The sequence below is a fragment of the Gorilla gorilla genome, chromosome 20 (assembly GCF_029281585.2).
Source record: "Gorilla gorilla gorilla isolate KB3781 chromosome 20, NHGRI_mGorGor1-v2.1_pri, whole genome shotgun sequence".
In the NCBI taxonomy this organism is placed as follows: Eukaryota; Metazoa; Chordata; class Mammalia; order Primates; family Hominidae; genus Gorilla; species Gorilla gorilla.
This window is the reverse complement of record NC_073244.2, coordinates 69,448,051-69,466,006: the sequence shown is the minus strand read 5'-3', so window position 1 is coordinate 69,466,006 and position 17,956 is coordinate 69,448,051. Positions and strand designations below refer to the sequence as shown.

The 17,956-nt window shown below is 44.0% G+C and overlaps 1 protein-coding gene across 3 annotated transcripts; it reads right to left on the bottom strand.

Moving 5' to 3' along the window:
* Nucleotides 1–3,081: 3,081 nt before the first annotated feature.
* Nucleotides 3,082–11,731, bottom strand: ZNF304 (zinc finger protein 304). Of its 3 annotated transcripts, XM_055370764.1 has the most exons (4): nt 11,268–11,731; nt 9,120–9,246; nt 7,563–7,703; nt 3,082–6,944 (listed from the first exon to the last, which is right to left on the bottom strand). In XM_055370764.1, the coding sequence occupies exons 1-4, from the start codon at nt 11,298–11,300 to the stop codon at nt 5,125–5,127; spliced, it is 2,121 nt and encodes a 706-aa protein (XP_055226739.1). In that variant the 5' UTR covers nt 11,301–11,731; the 3' UTR covers nt 3,082–5,124. The 3 variants fall into 3 exon arrangements, with proteins under 3 accessions (XP_055226739.1, XP_018871169.1, XP_055226737.1); XM_019015624.3 differs by lacking the exon at nt 7,563–7,703; XM_055370762.1 differs by lacking the exons at nt 9,120–9,246; nt 11,268–11,731 and having other exon boundaries at nt 7,563–9,112.
* Nucleotides 11,732–17,956: the final 6,225 nt, after the last annotated feature.

Genomic DNA, 17,956 nt, shown 5'->3' with positions numbered 1-17,956 from the left:
TTGACTTCTATTTATTAAGCTTCAATATGGTTGGTCCAAGAGAACAAAGAAAGACTACATGGCTGGGAATTTGCACAAAAGATGACAGGAGATACCGACGTAGATTGAAAGGGTGACGCTGTGCCTCTGGATCCAAAAGAAAACATCATTACTGTCTGTAGAGTCAGTGATTGTGTTCCTACCAAGAGTGCAATGCTTTTATTCTAATAATACTTATTACTTCATGTCTGAAATATTTTACATTTATTTTAAAAGTCTCAATCCTGTCTGAAAATGAGAGTGACTGATACATGCCATTTCCTGACAGGACATTTTGTGCCATTCCATAGTTGGAGTATATGTACATAGGGAACGTATTATCCCCAATAAAAACTGTGAACTTTCATGATCTTATCTCCTTCCTGAGAAGTGAGTTATCGTTTTACAGGGAGTTCAAATTATCTGTGAAAATACTTGTGAAATGAAAATTACAGAAATCTATTAATAATAATTGTTAGGTTTTGAAGGGAAGGCGAGAGTTAAAGAAAGGCAGAGTTGGCAGCTCTACAGCAATGCAGGTTTTATGTCCAGCACGAGACCTGTGATGGGGAGAACTAGCTTAGTGCCAGAACCCATCACTGCTTACAGGCTGGGGCAATTATAGGCCTGGATGAGAGGGGTCAGGGGTGGGGGGGAGGGGGCGCGGCGGGAGGGTATGACTTGCTGCCCAGGAGGATGGTGGGTTTTTTTTTTGTTTTTTGAGGAGTCTCGCTCTTGTCGCCCAGCCTTGAGTGCAATGGCGTGATCTCGGCCCACTGCAACCTCCGCCTCCCGGAGTTCAAGCGATTCTTCTGCTTCACCCTCCTGAGTAGCTGGCTTTACAGGCGCGTGCCACCACGCCCGGCTAATTTTTTTGTATTTTTAGTAGCGACAGGGTTTCACCATGTTGGTCAGGCCAGTCTGGAATTCCTGACCTCCGGTGATGCGCCCGCCTCGGCCTCCCAAATTGCTGGGATTACAGGCGTGAGCCACAGCACCCGGCCAAAGGATGTGCGTAAGATGTTCCTGAGGCAGTTTGGCCTTTTATCCGGCAGGATGTGATAGTGACCTCCCTTGGACCTTTTCCCAGAACGATGTGGTAAGAAAGTCAGGCAGTTGGGCAGGATGTTTCTCAAGGCCCTCACTCCGTGGAATGCTTCACTCTGACCAAGGTCTGTGAAATGGCAGGGGGCTTACAGGATGGTGCAGTTTGGACTAACAGTGATTATGTTATTTCAAAACTAGTGGCAGAAATAGTCCTACAGAAATCTATCTCTGACATGTGAAGGGGGAAAAAAGCAAGGTTACAGTAGAGTTTGAGCAAGAGTCTGAGAAGTCAAAGAATGAAGTTGAGACTGGCTGTGCTGGAACCTGGACACATTATGCTTCTGTCTCCTATATGTATTTCTTTTTTCATACTTGAAAACATCGCTTATTAACTGTTTGGAGGGATAGAGATAACAAATGGAAACACTTGTCAAAAAATAAAAATGAAAGCGGGGTGCGGTGGCTCACGCCTGTAATCCCAGCAATTTGGGAGGCCGAAGTGGGCGGATGACGAGGTCAGGAGTTCAAGACCATCCTGGCCAACACAGTGAAACCCTGTCTCTACTAAAAATACAAAAATTAGCTGGGCATGGTGGCGGGTGCCTGTAATCCCAGCTACTTGGGAGGCTGAGGCAGGAGAATCGCTTGAACCCAGGAGGTGGAAGTTGCAGTGAGCAGAGATCACGCCACTGCACTCCAGCCTGGGTGACAGTGCAAGACTCCGTCTCGAAAAATAAAAATAAAAATGAGTAGGCAATCTGTGTGATGATGTGTATTTACTGCTCTACAAAATGTTCAATGAGCACGTACAAACTGGGTTTCAGGTCAATGGTAGGTACATGGGACACACCGGGAATAGGGCTGCCAGCTGCTGTGTGTATACAGGACTGTTATGTGTTTCCTTAGATTCTATATTTGTCTTTTTGGTATTCATAAATCACAGGTTCAAGCTAACAGCCAAAGTTGTTAACTTCTCTGTCTGCAAGCCACTTACTCAGAGGTGTGTGAAACTCATATAAAAAAACCCCAGCCAGGCTGGGCGCAGTGACTCACACCTGTAATCCCAGCACCTTGGGAGGCCGAGGCAGACAGATCACCTGAGGTCAGGAGTTCGAGACCAGCCTGGCCAACATGGTGAAACCCCATTTCCGCTAAAAATACAAAAATTAGCTGGGCATGGTGGCGGGTGCCTGTAGTCCCAGCTACTTGGAAGGCTAAGGTGGGAGAATCGCTTGAACCCAGGAGGTGGAGGTTGCAGTGAGCCGAAATCATGCCACTGTACTCCAGCCTGGGCAACAGAGCAAGACTCCATTTCAAAACAAAACAAAACAAAACAAAACAAAACAACCCTGCGTTTAAAAAAGATACTCATTGTGTGTTATTAGGGAATTGCAAATAAAAGCAACAATGGCATACCACTACACACCTATTTGAATGGCATTTTAAAATCCAAAATACTGAAAATGCCAAATGCTGATTAGGATGAGATGCAAGAGGAATGTTCATTCATTGTTAGTGGGATGCAAAAATGGTACAGCCACAGCCCGTTGCAGTGGCTCACCCCCGTTATCCCAGCACTTTGGGAGGCCGAGGAGGGTGATCACTTGAGGTCAGGAGTTTGAGACCAGCCTAGCCAACATGGTAAAAACCCATGTCTACTAAAATAGGTGGAGGTTGCAGTGAACCAAGATCATACCACTGCACTCCAGCCTGGGTGACAGAGTGAGACTCTGTCTCAAAAAATATATATAAATAAAATAAAATAAAATAAATGGTACAGCCGCTTTGGAAGACAGCTTGGCAGTTTCTTACAAGACTAAACATGCTACATGACAGAGAAAATTGCACTCCTTGGCACATATCCAAATGAGTTGAAAACATCTCCACAGAAAAACTATACAAATATGTAGTAGGTTTATTCATAACTGCCAAAACTTGAAAGCAACTGTCCTTCAATAAGTAAATGGATAAAGAAACTGAGGTGTATTTATAGAATGGAATATCATTCAGCCATAATTCGCAAACAGATCTTCAGAGGTTTATTTGTAATAGCCAAAAACTGAAAGTTACCCAAACATCCATAACAATTAAGTTGACAAAGAAGAAAAATTGTGGTATACAATGAAATACTGAAATACTACTCAGCAATACAAATGAGCAAACAATTGATTCATGCAACAAGATAATGGATTAACCTTAAAATAGTTATGTTTACTGAAAAAGCCAGAGCCCCACCCCCTAAAATACACACCATATGGTTTCATTTATAAAATTATAGAAAATGCTTGCTGTTGCTTGTGAATTGTGGAAAACAAGATAAGGAAAAATTGAGGATTATAAAGGGACAATCTTTTGTTGTGTTGGATATCTTGACTGTGGTGGTTTCATAGGTGCACACACATGCTGAAACAGCACATTTTACACTTAACATATTTGCAGTTTATTGCATGTTAATCATACCTCCATAAAGCTGTTAAATAAATGTTCCTCATTAAAATCTATATATACTGTTCCACTAGGAAAGTTAGATCTGTCAACTATTTTGGCTTTACCATATTCCTCTCCCTACAATTTAGGAGAGTGAGCCCTGCCTCAATGTTGGTAAAAATTGGTAAGCAATGATGTCCACATCCACCTCAGCCACTCGGAATGCTGGCTGGGTCAGAGAAGACCCATCCCTGGATCTCTCTTCTGTCACTGCTGAGGTTCCTGTCTGTGCAGGTCAACTGCCCAGGGAGACACAGGAATCCACAAACATTTAGATTATTTCCTCTGACAGTGGCCTTGGCCACAGGAGATACAGATGTCTGAAGGTCCTGAGAATTTCTATGCACTCCCATCCCACACCATCATAACTGCACCAAGATTTGTGGATGCCCCTCTAGAATGTTCGAATTTCCTTTTGTTTGCCACAGTCATCCCCACTCCATTATCTCAGTGCTTCTGTAGCAATCATGATTTTCATATTGCCCTATAGAGGTCTTACAGTCAATGTTACTTGCCTATGGGATTCTGGATATCAGGGACTTGATCCTGTACAGGTACAGAAGACAGCAATCCCTCAACAGTGCTGGGGAGTACGTGACAGTTAAGGGACCCAACTTATGTTGCTTCCAGAAGCACAGGAGATTTTCGCACCAACTATGCCCTCCTCACTGGGCTCACAGGAAATCCTGGCAGCCAGGCCACAAAGTTAGGCACAAAAATTTTTTCAGTCTTTCCTAGCAAGCCTAGGGCAATAGTGTAAATTAGGTCAAACTAGACTGAGAACTGTTTTCTGCCATCCTTTGGTCCCCTCTGAGGCACATAAAGGTGGTGCCCACAAAAGGTGCTACTCCCTTCATGACAGAACCCAATTCTTTTCTCAATCCACTCTACACAGTAACAAAATCCCCAAGAGTAAAGACTGCCACAATAGGCCCTTATCACTGTATAAATCAGAGCAGCATGGGACAAGCAGTTCCAAATTTGGGCGATTTGGCAGTAAGACAAGTCAGTCACAGCTATCACGTTTACAGTTAACATTGTCCATGAAGATGGAAAATCGTGTCAGGAAATCCCAGCAGACCCTAGCTCAGGTCCTTTTGGTGAGAGCTAGATCATGTTTGCTCAGAACCTAATCATGAGGGAAAAGATGAGGACCCTCAGTGGTAGGGGGTGAAGTGGGGTGGGGGAAGTCCTTGAAAATATTCATGATTACCTGTAGGGAACAGGAAAGAAAGCACAGAAGTCTGCCTTCCCTGAGCAAAATGGAGTGATTGACACACACAGCTGGTAGCAATAAGATGGCTTCCGCCACAGGCACTGGCAGTGATATAATTCCATCAAGAGCTCTAGACAGTTACAAAGTGCAACACACCTCATGAAAGCCTCCCACATATGTGGTGCTTATCAGGAATCTCCCCAGGGTGGAATGAATATACGGTGCTCATCTGCTAGCTGATGGTTCTCTCACAAAGGGTACTCACAGAGCATTGCTCTGGTGTGAGTCCTATGAGGATGAACAAGATGACATATTTTGTGCTCATAAGGCCTTTCTCTTGTGTGAATTTTCTGGTGTTAAACAAGTTTAAGAGATGCAGCTAAAGGGTCACCGAAACTGTTGCACTCGTGAGCTCTTTCTCCAGTGTGAGCTTTCTGGTGACGAACAAGATGGGAGCTTCTGCTATAGGCTTTCCCACATTCGCTGCATACGTAAGGCTTTTCTCCAGTGTGAACCCTCTGGTGCAGAATGAGGCCAGAGTTGCGGCTAAAGAATTTCCCACATTCACTGCACTCATAAGGTCTTGCTCCAGTGTGAACTTTCTTGTGTTGAACAAGGTGGGAGCTACTAATGTAAGCCTTCCCACATTCACTGCACACATAAGGCCTTGCTCCTGTGTGAACTCTCTGGTGCAGAATGAGGCTGGAGTTGTGGCTAAAGCATTTCCCACATTCATTGCACTCATAAGGCTTTGCTCCAGTGTGAATTCTCTGGTGTACAATAAGGTTGGAGCTATGGCTAAAGAATTTACCACATTCACCACACTCATAAGGCCTTTCTCCAGTGTGGATTTTTTGGTGTTGCACAAGTGTGTCTTTACGGCTGAAGGCCTTCCCACATTCACTGCACTCATAAGGCCTTGCTCCAGTGTGAATTATCTGGTGCTGAACAAGTGTGTCTTTGCAGCCAAAGGCCTTCCCACATTTGCTGCACACGTAGGATCTTGCTCCTGTGTGGACTCTCCGATGTTTAATGAGGCTAGAGTTATGGCTAAAGAATTTTCCACATTCTATGCATTCATAGGGCCTTGCCCCGGTATGAATTCTCCAGTGCTCAATAAGGTGGGAGCTTTGGCTAAAGAATTTTCCACATTCACTGCACTCATAAGGCCTTTCTCCAGTATGAAATCTCTGGTGCTGAACAAGTGTATCTTTACGGCTAAAGGCTTTCCCACATTCGTTGCACTTATAAGGCCTTTCTCCTGTGTGAATTCTCTGGTGCTGAACAAGGTGGGAGCTTCTGCTGTAGGCTTTTCCACATTCACTGCAGTCATAAGATCTTTCTCCAGTGTGAACTCTCTGATGCTGAACAAGTGTGTCCTTGCGGCTGAAGGCCTTCCCACATTCACTGCATGTATAATGTCTTTTTCCAGTGTGAAATTTATGGTGCATTTTTAGGTGGTGCAAGTGAATGAAGGCTTTTCCACACTCCTTACACACATGAGATGTTTCTCCACTGTGGATTTTTCTGTGATTAATAACAGCTGATTTCTCCTTGAACACATTTCCACATGGTAGGCATCTGAAGGGTCTCACCTCAGCATGAGTCATCTGGCTGTCAAGAAGAGTAAAGGTGTCCAGGAAGGCTTTCCCTTCATCACTGCAACTGAAAAGCATCTGTCCATCATAGTCTCCTTGGTGTTGCCTGAGACTGGAGCTGTGTGGGAAAGACTCCATGCATTCAGTCCTTCTGCATGGACTCACCCTATTGTAAGTGGTCTGGTGCTGGAAAAGGCCAGAGCTATCTGGTAAGTCCATCCCTTCCTCCCTGCACGTAAAGGATCTCCCTAACATGTGGACTGTACAGCTCTTCACAAATGAGGCCCCTCCATCATCCCCTCTGAAGCAATTCTCTCCATTATGTTGCTTCTGGTGCTGGTAAAAGTTTGCACTGAATGAGAATCTTCTCCTACACAGCCCACGTGTGCATAGTTTCTGTGTAAGGTGTGATCCCTGGTGTTCAGCCAGGTGCAAAATGTCTTTCAAGAGTGGGTCACACATCTCACATGGGTGTGCTTTCTGGAAAAGACCTGACTCAGCAGTCCTGACCTGTGACACTCCTTCTACAAAAACGCTCTGCTCAGAAGGTGCCTCATGTTCTGCTTCACACCAAAAACCTGAAAGCAAAAAAGAGCCGGTGAAGTGCATGCTGACTTTGGTGGGAGGCAGCAGCCCCATCACAAATGTGTGTCTAACACCAGTGCGAGTCCACTGGCTTGTTGGCAGGACAAGAGGGCCAGGATCAGTGTAAAGAAGGGCTGGTTGTCAGTATAGGGCCTCAAAGAATGGAGGAACCCTGACTATGAGGTAAAGACCTAAAAACAATGGCATACAGGATAGGGAGTAGAGGTGAAGCCTCTACCTGATTCCTCTGCAAGAGAGTTTCAGCAGGGCTTTGGCCGCTGGTGTCAGGTGAGCTCTGTGCAGGTGGGTATGTCCATGCCCACGAAAATCTGACTCCAAATAAGTAGCTCATTCTCACGGACTATTTAATGTGCAGAACTCATGACACATTAAAGTAAGCTAGTGTTGAAGAGAGCAATTGAAACATGGAGGCCAGAAAAGTGGGAAAACACCCAAAGGATGGAAGACAGGTGAGAAATGACAAATGGAAAAAGTGCCAAGAATGAGGAAAGTAAAGTAGATGTGAAGAATCACTATGGGCCTTGGCAACAAAACACTGACAAACACAAAACAAGTTGAAGGTTTGATTTGAACCCAACCATAACAGATACCCTCTTCCAGCTCCCATTCAGCAGGGCCATGCCCTCTGTAGGTCTCCTTTACTGTGGCTGCAGTGATGTCTGCCCTGTCAGGCACCCAAGGCTTTCTGCCCCCTCCAACTGCGCAACTGCATGGGACTGGGAAAATGAAAGCTGTAACACAAACAAAGGGCAGGTGAGTGGCGCAGGTAGACCCACTCCACAGAGAAAATAGAATGTTTAGAAAAAATACTCTCCAAGGCGGATATACCAGGACAGCCCTGTAATCACCACAAGAAGTGATTATGTCAGCCCCTGAAATTCCTGGCACAGTCAGGCCCCAGGAAATGTCAGCCAGAGGATGAGGGCAGAACCTAGGACAAAGAGGTGCAAAGATCATGACACGGACTCAGGCAGTGAGCACCTGAGCTGTGTAGAATCTGCTTAGCAGACTGAAAAACTCCTGAATCTTAACCTTTTCCTGCAAAGCTCTAGGGCAACAGATGTTCAGATTACCCAGTGAAGGCAGAAACACTGAACACAGCCAGCCCTAGAACCCACAGCACCTACTCTGGGAAACAAAGAAGGGAAGGAGAAGAGTCATGGATCTGGATGGACAGAAAGAGTGGCCTATGGGGAAGAGAGGAAGACTCAAACCCCACCAAGGACACCGGAGTGGGTGTAAAGGCCTGTGGAACACAGCCTCTGAGATGGTCCCAGTGATCCCTACCTTTTGGTACTCTTGCACCTGTGTAAGCCTCCTCACTTGATTGTAACCTGGATGGACTTACTTATTTCCAAGGAATAGAATATGGCAAAAATAATGAAATGACACTTTCAAGATTAGGTTACAATCCTGGGCTTCCATCTTGAACATTCTTTTGGTCACTTGTTCAAAGAGAAGTTAGCTTCCGTGTTATAAGGTACAATACAGAAAGGCCACCTGAGGGAGGACTTTGGCCAACAGCCAGCAAGGAACAATGCTCACAGTCCAACAAGCCACAAGAAACTAAATCTTGCAAAAAGCAATGTGAGTGAGCTTGTAAGTGGATTCTTCTCAGGTAAGACCACAACACTGGCTGAGAGCTTGATTAAAACTTCATGAGAGCCAAAAGCACCTGCATAAGAAGGTGTGATCAGGCTGGGCACACTGGCTCAAGCCTGTAATCCCAGCACTTTGGGAGGCCAAGGAGGAAGGATCGCTTGAGGTCAGGAGCTCTAGACCAGCCTGGGCAACGTAGCAAGACCTTATCTCTACAAAAAGTAAAATACCCGGGCGTGGTGGCATGCACCTATAGTCCCAGCTACTCAGGAGGGTGAGGTGGGGGGATCGCTTGAGCGCAAGAATTTGAGGCTGCAGTGAACCATGATCACAACACTGCACTGTAGCCTGGGTGACAGAGTAAGACTCTCTGAAAAAACAAAAAACAAAAAACAAAAAAAATCCTCAAAATAATAAACAACAAAAAATGCTCTAACCAGATTACCAATGCACTGAAACTGGAGAGATAATTAATTTTTATTGTTTGCAGTTACTAAGCTTTGGGATAATTTGCCATGTAGCATTAGATAACTAAAACACAGACTTACCTAGTGTAGCCACAAGTGCAAAGTTCTCCAGCATCACATCACGGTACAGGAATCTCTGTGCCTCCTCAAGGAGTTCCCACTCCTCCCGAGAGAAGTACACGAACACATCCTCGAAGGTCACACAACTCTGCCATGATGAGTACAGCTGAGTCCACAGTCAGCATCTCTCCCCAGAACCCCCTCCTCCCCAGTCTACACACTCACACACCCACTCTCTAGTCCCTCGCCTCCCCAGCCTCCCAACTAAGAGGAGATAACAGACCTTGGCACCACTAGTGTCTGCTCTCTCCTTCATGTCCCTCTCACCACTGTGTCCAGCCAGAGCAGAACCAGGCAAGTGTGCAGACAGATGCTGTCTCAACTCTGGGTCTGGCATGAAGGGTCCCAAATACTCGCCTACCAACCAGTTCTCCTGGTGTTGTCCAGACGATGCCTCTAAACACAACCAAACTTCAGCTCCATCTTCTCCCATGAGCCGCCAATACTAGAGTCTTAAGGCCATCAGTTCACACTCCTCCCAACGCGCTCATTATTCTTTGGACTACACCTTCCTCACATCTGAGATCCCCAGCGCCACTGGCCCATGCCATATGCACCTCCATGACATCCCTCATCCCCCATGCCACTCTGCATGCAGTGTCCAGGAAGTGCTCGCGTCTTCACACTATGCACCACTGCCGTCCAGGTGCCTAAGCAACAGACCCAGTTTTCTCTCAGTCTCCAGTTTCAACTTTCTTACTGAATAACAGCATTACCACCATGACTTGAAGATACCCCATCCCACTCCACACACTGGCCACCATTTTTTTCAACTTCTTCAACAGAACACTTCCCCAGACTAAAAACCTGTGTGTTTTCTTGAGGCCTCAACTAAGATGTCAACTGAGACCTCTTAACCTAAACATGACCAAAGCCTAACTCCTGATATAACCACTAAAAATCATACCTGCTGCCAACTTCTCTATCTCAGTTGATGGCATTTCCATAATTTTACCAGCTACAGCAAAAACAAACCAACCTTAGGGTCATCCACGACTCTCCTCTCTTTCACCTTTCACATCAAAAAATCCAATCACCCTACTTTAAAAAACAGAAAATTTACCAACTTCTCTGACCTCCACAGCCACACCTCTAGACCAGACACCATCAACACTACTGCAGTAGCTGCTCCCTCATGCTCACAGTCTGTTCTCAACCTGAAAGCCAGAGAGAGCATGTTAAAATCTGAGTCAGATCATCTCCCTCCTCTGCTCCAAATCTCCCACGACTTTTACCACACTCAGGACACCTCGGCCAGCCATTCCTGCCTAACTCCTTCCTCTGATACCTGTTTCCAACAAAGGTAATTAAGACCTGAGATTCCATGAGCGCTCCCAACTCAATCCTACAAGCATTTGAGCGTACCTGTTCCTAGGTCTGATATACTTTTGCAGTACTCATCCCATTGGTCGCCAGGTGGGGACTTCTCCACATAACTCCATACAACTCATGGCCTGGATTCAGGACACTAAACTAGAAATGACCTCCATTCACTGCCCCCTGTCTCAAGTGAAGACAGTCATGTGAAGAATCCCAGGATATCATCACTATGTCTCATCAGAGAATCTGGTCAGCCTTACTTATAACATACATACAAAACCCAAAACCCATACATTCTCTAACCTCTGCTGCCACCACTCTGGCCCACACCATCAACGCTCACCTGGACTATTTCAGTAGACTTCATCTTGATCTCCCCGTCTACAATCCCTAGTGTACCCACTCTGCAGCCAGAGGGAGCCTTTTAAGAACTGCGTCAGAGGACCTCCCTTCTCTGTACCAAACCTTGCATGACTCCCAGCACCCTTAGAAGAGAGGACCAGCTCCTCGGGCGGCCATTCCAGGCCTACCTCTGACCCCCTAGTCCCTGTTCTCACCAGGCACAGAGAGTTCCCGGAACTCTCCAAACTCATTCTCCTCTCCATGCCTGCATTTGTACGAACTGCCCCTGCGCCTTCGAGTCCGTTCCACACCTTATGCCATTGATGAGGGGAGCGGAACCCCTCCACATAATGCGACGGAATGACCACCCTGAAGTGCGCGATGAGAGCGAACATCCCAGGACACACCAACCAGGCCAGGGTGCGCTTGAGGGATGCCCCCACTCACCTGAACCCGGTCCATCAGCACCGCCGCTGCCATGAGAAGCGGATGAACAGTCTGTGCCCTGTGGGCTCAGCCGAAACCCCACGCCTCCACCGCGCTGGACGCCCTCGGGCTGAGTGTAGCACTCCAAGTCTCAATCTACCCGGTGTAAAAACGCTCACAAGACTAAGGCGGCTGCCTCCGGGGGAGACAAGGACAAGAGGACGTGTGTGGAGGCCTCGGTAAGAGCCCAGCCCCGGCAGACACCTCCGCGAGAGGCCGCCCGTCCCACGACAGGGGTCATGGATTGTAACAAAAGCGCGAAGGAAGGTCCTGCAGTCTTCACTGTCTTTCTTTGCTAGGTTCCACGAGAGCCGAGTAGAAAGCCGACCCGATCTCTAGAACTCAGCCTTCACAACCAGAATGCACGGACCGGGCATAGGAAAAATACGTCACGACGGCGACGCCAGAAGTCTCGCCCCTGCAGCCCAGAGCAGCAGGAAACGCCCAGTTTCTGGGCTGTCATTGGCTGCACGGCGGCTAACAATGAGCTGGGCACGGATTTCTGGGTAGTGTAGTTTGTACCCTGCACCCAACCAGGGAACGAGCGCCTTTCGGGTTCTCCCGGATGTCCGCCAAGAGGCGTCGCGCAGGGAGGGAGAGAAAAGACTGGGAAAACGATAACTCGGAGGCCACAGCTCCTTTTAAAGGATATGCACCCTGATTTCCATGGCCACCTGGGACAATGCCACGCCACTGAAGTCGCCAGCAAGGGACCCATTCTTCAATCCTCCTGCTTCTGAGGCCCTGGGAAACCTGCTTCACCTCTCTCAGATTTGGGGATTGAAACGTATTAATAAATTGAACGATGTCTGTATTTCGTTTGTGGGCCTTTTTGTAAAACATTGAATGTCCTTCTAATTTTTCTAACATATAAAGAAAAGAGATGTAATTAGCTACTTTTCTGCTGGCTGTACAGGAAGCATGGTGCCCGTATCTGCTTCTGGTGAGGCCACAGGGAACTTTTATTCATGGCGAAAAGCGAAGGAGGAACTTACATGTAACATGACGAAAACATGAGCCTCTTCTAATTCACTGATTCCCGATTTGATATGTAGTTTTACAGCATCAGCTTCACTATGAACTTAAAAAACCTGTGAATTCTTGGACCCAACCTATACCTTCTGATAAACTCTGGGGATGGGACCCTAGCTGAAGTTCAAGAACTGGAGGTCTTTAAAAGTCATTAGACAAAAACAAAACAAAACAAAAACAAACAAACAAAAAAATCAGTAAGATGAAAAACACTACAACCAACCTCATTAGGAATATGGGAAGTGAGGTAAAAAGTACTTAACACCGGGCCTGGCACATCGTGCTAAATACATACAAGCTATTATCAGTCTTCCTCAACACAAGGTTCTTACATACACTGCTTTAGGAAGATAAATCAAAGATCCACCTTTTCAGGATCAGTGTGATTTTGAAAAAAAAGAAAAAAGTACAATTCTTCCCTCACTCATCAAATAGCATCATAGGTAATAGTTATAAATTTTTTTTGAGACAGAGTTTCACTCTTGTTGCCCAGGCTTAAGTGCAATGGCACGATCTCAGCTCACTGCAACCTCTACCTCCCAGGTTCAAGCGATTCTCCTGCCTCGGCCTCCCGAGTAGCTGGGATTACAAGCATCCGCCACCATGCCCGGCTAATTTTGTATTTTTAGTAGAGATGGGGTTTCTCCGTGTTGGTCAGGCTGGTCTCGAACTCCTGACCTCAGGTGATCCAACTGCCTCAGTCTTCCAAAATGCTGGGATTACAGGTGTGAGCCCCTAATGGTTATAAATTTTGCACAAAAGCACACCTATATATCAATAGACTCATTTAATTGAAAAAAAATCACATGCAAGAGGGTTTCATAAACTACAGGTAGGTCTATCGTCCAGAAGACACATTCTTATAGGCCGTATGATTCAAAACACAGAACTATCAAGACTAATTGCTCTTCATAGTTTTTAACTCCACTGTCCACTTAAGAGTCACTGTAGTTAAAATTTTATAACCTGGTTTATTTTATGAGATGACATAGAAATAATTCATATCCTAGAGAGAAAATATATATACACACATACAGACATCATTTATATACATACACACATATAGTTTATATACACACATACATAATTATATATATGTATAATATAAATTATCTGTCTCCACTCAAAGCCAATATAAATTTAGGTGTCAGGAACACATGGAATAACATACGGAATCAGTTACAGATATAACTGCCAACAGATTTCTATGCACAACAAATGCACTGGCTAAGAAAAACTGAAATAAGACTATTTGAAGCCCAAAATGAGAAATTTAATGGAGAAAAATAACTGGCATAAAATAACACTTTTAAGATCCTTCTTAAGGTTGAAGGAAAGTGATTCCAGGTGATGGTCTGTGATGATAGAAGAAATGAGGATCTGAGAGAGGAGTGCATCTATGGATTAATGAGACCACTCATTATCTGTATAAAATATTAATACTGTTGGGCGCGGTGGCTCATGCCTGTAATCTCAGCACTTTGGGAGGCCAAGGCAGGCGGATCACGAGCTCAGGAGTTCGAGACCAGCCTGTCCAACATGGTGAAACCCTGTTTCTACTAAAAATACAAAAATTAGCCAGGCGCGGTGGTGGGCGCCTGTAATCCCAGCTACTCAGGAGGCTGAGGCAGGAGAATCACTTGAACCCGGGAAGCGGAGGTTGCAGTGAGCCAAGACTGTGCCACTGCACTCCAGCCTAGGCAACAGAGTGAGAATGCATCTCAAAATAAATAAATAAATAAAAATTACAATAAAAAATAAAATAAAATATTAATACTTCTGGAAACAGAATGGTGGAATTACCATGCATATCCTCAATAGTATATAAACTCATATGGGCAAATTAACTAACGTATAAATTTCTTATATTTCTTGAGGAGAGCAAAGACATTAACTCTATAATGTAGTAAATAACTGTTTTAAAGCTTAAACATTAACTGAATCAGAGTATATATCTTACAAATTTAAAGAAAATGTAAATGTAAAGAAAACATTACAAAAAATAAAGTACACACAATAAGTAAGGCAAAGAAAAGCACACACACAACCAGAGGATGTATATAAACCCAAATATATCAGCTATCTCATGAAACGAGTATGGAATAAATTCTCAAATTAGCAGTTAGTAAGTTTTGATGTGTTAAAAATTTCCAAAAGGCCAGGCACAGAGGCTCATGCCTATAATTCCTGCAATGTGGGAGGCTGAAGCAAGAGAACTGCTTGAGGTCAGGAATTCTATTAATAGATCAGCCTGAGCCACATAGCAAGGCCCCATCTCTACCAAAAAAAAAAAAAAAAAAAAAAAAAGTAATAGCAGGGTGTGGTGGCACAAGCCTGTAATCCCAGCTACTCAGGAGGCTGAGCCAGGATGATGACTTGAGCCAAGGCTGCACAGAGTTCTGATGGTGTCACAGCACTCCAGCCTGGGAGAGACAGTAAGACCGTCTCTCATAAAAAACAACAAAAACAAAAACAAAAAACAGTAGTATGGGTACAAGAAACACTTGTAGAGTATAATATTAGAAAACTATATGAAACAGCTTTGGGAAAAATATATTTAATACCACAAAGAATTAACACATGAAAATGAAAATTTATATCAGAAAATATCAGTATTAAAGAAACAATCACTGGCCAAGTGCAGTGGCTCATGCCTGTAATCCCAGCACTTTGGCAGGCCAAGGCAGGTGAATCAGGAGTTCAAGACCAGCCTGGCCAACATGGTGAAACCCCGTCTCTACTAAAAATACAAAATTAGCTGGGCGTGGTGGCGGGCACCTGTAGTCCCAGCTACTCAGGAGGCTGAGGCGAGAGAATCGCTTGAACCCGGCAGGCAGAGGTTGCAGTGAGCCGAGAGATCATGCCATTGCACTCCAGCCTGGGTGACAAGAGCTAAACTCCATCTCAAAAAAAAAAAAAAAGAAGACAAAAAAAGAAAGAAATGATCACCAAGAAATTATATTTTGAACTGTATGTAATGTATAATGCTGACTTGTATTACATAAAGCGACAATTTGTAAAAGGATAAAGACATAAATCTATGAATATGTTGAGCATTTTTATGTCCATTATCTCAGCAATTAGTAGAAACAATCAATATAAAATTGTTAAAGTTCTAGTGAATTCTCATGCCAAGATTGATAATTCTGGTCTAATAAATACAAATATGGGATGCTTATATTTAGTACAATTGAATATTTACAGAACTATCAATATAGATGACTAAAAACTATCTTCAATTCACATAGAGTGAAATAAGACACATGATGCTATCAAGATATGAATCAATAAAAGATACGTGGAAAATATGAAAAGCAGTAAATATACTCTGTGGGAGGCTAAGCCTCAGCAGGATCTTTGGCATTTATCAAAACATAAAATACAATGACACCCTAACTCAGCAGCTAGACTCATAGGTATGATTAAAGGTTTTACATGAAAGCACACATTTGGGTTATTTCTTCAACAGTTCAGAAAAAGTGTGCCTAAAACCATAGGTAGGCATGCTGCTCAAGAGACTCATTATTACAGGCCACAAGATTCAAATTTTTGGACTGTAGTCCCAGTTATTCGGGAGGCTGAGACAGGAGAATGGCTTGAGTCTAGGAGTTCAAAGCTGCTATGAGCTATGATCCCGCCACTGTACTCTAGCCCAAGCAACAGAGCGAGACCCTGTCTCTAAAACTAAAATTTTAAAAAGAAGATTCTAATTTTGGAAATAGCAGGACTAATTGCCCTCAGACCTAAGTGGAGAGTAGAATTCATCCAGTTGCAAGTTTGTGACTTTAGAGGACACTTCCTTATTCATCTTTCATTCACAGTAACCAAAACCTGCCTCTCTACCTCTCGTTCTCCCTTCTGGCACTCAAGGCAGGTAGATCCAATCACAAACTTGATTATGAGAGGGTCCTGCCTGAAACTAAGAGACATAAGTCAGGTCCTGTCCTCATCAAAACATCACCAGCTGGGCGTGGCGGCTCACGCCTGTAATCCCAGCACTTTGGGAGGCCGAGGCGGGCAGATCACCTGAGGTTGGGAGTTCGAGACCAGCCTGACCAACATGGAGAAACCCCGTGTCTAGAAATACAAAATTAGCCAGGCCTGGTGGCATATGCCTGTAACCCAAGCTAGTTGGGAAGCTGAGGCGGGAGAATTGCTTGGACCCGGGAGACGGAGGTTTCGTTGAGCGGAGATCGCGCCATTGCACTCCAGCCTGGGCAATAAGAACGAAACTCCATCTCCAAAAACAAAAACAAAACACAAAAAAACCACCATCACCGCTGGGTACAGTGGCTCATGCCTGTAATCCCAGCACTTTGAGAGGCCGAGGTGGGTGGATCACTTGAAGTCAGGAGTTCAAGCAGCCTGGCCAACATGGTGAAACCCCGTCTCTACTAAAAATACAAAAATTAGCAGGGCATGGTGTTGGGTGCCTGTAATCCCAGCCACTTGGGAGGCTGAAGCAGGAGAATCGCTTGAACCCGGGAGGTGGAAGTTGCAGTGAGCCGAGATTGTGCCATTGCATTCCAGCCTGGGCGACAAGAGCAAAACTCTGTCTCAAAAGCAAAACAAAAGCAAAAACAAAAACAAAACACCACCACCATCAAATTTTGTTTCTGTAGCACAGGAAGACTATAGTCACAATATAAATTGTCTCCACTCACATCCAGTATATAGTGACTCATGGATGTAGTGGAAGGATACAGTTAAGTTACTGAAGAAATAAGTGCAAACCTAGATTTCTATTCACAACAATAGTGTTTTTCAAGAAGGAGTATAAAATAAGACCATATGAGGTAAAAAATGAAAATTTTAGTGAAAAAGGTAACCCAAAAAGTTATATTCAAGGCCAAAAAAAAAAGTGATTCCAGGTGAAAGATCTGCGTGATATAAGGAATGCATCTGCGGATCAATACGATTATTCATTATCTGTATAAAACATGAACAATATCCCCTTGTTGAATGGAACAATAGAATTACGATGCCTCAATACCACTACATGATAACATGCCTTATATTATCCAAGAGGAGGGTAAAGGTATTAATAACTCTATACCCTGATGTGTTAAATACATGTGTTATAATTTTCAGCTTAAAGACTAACAAAATGAGTGTATACATTCCAAACTAAAAGGAAAATTAAGAATATTAATAATCTATACATGTTTTTAAAAGAAAGCACAAGAAACAAAACTGAAGAAAAGATAAGCACAAAATAAGAAAATGCATTTAAGCCCAAATATATTAGCTATCACAAGAAAAGAACGTGGAATAAATTATTGAATAAGTAGGCAGTAATTTTTGATGAGTTAAAAATATCCAGTAATAATTAGTTCATAGCTTACACATCTAAGGTATAATGTCATAGAAATATATTAAATCGAGGTCTAGAAAATACATACCTGTAATTATTAAACACAAACACACACACAAATGCACATTTGTATCTGACAAATAGAAATAAGGGAGAAAATATCAGCAGGAAAACATACTTTACAATTTTAAACATGAATTCAAATTACATAAAACAATTTTAGTATAATGAGAATAAAGGGTTAAATCTCTAAACAAACCAGTCTGCTTTGATATTCGTTATCTCAGTAATAATATCAAAAACG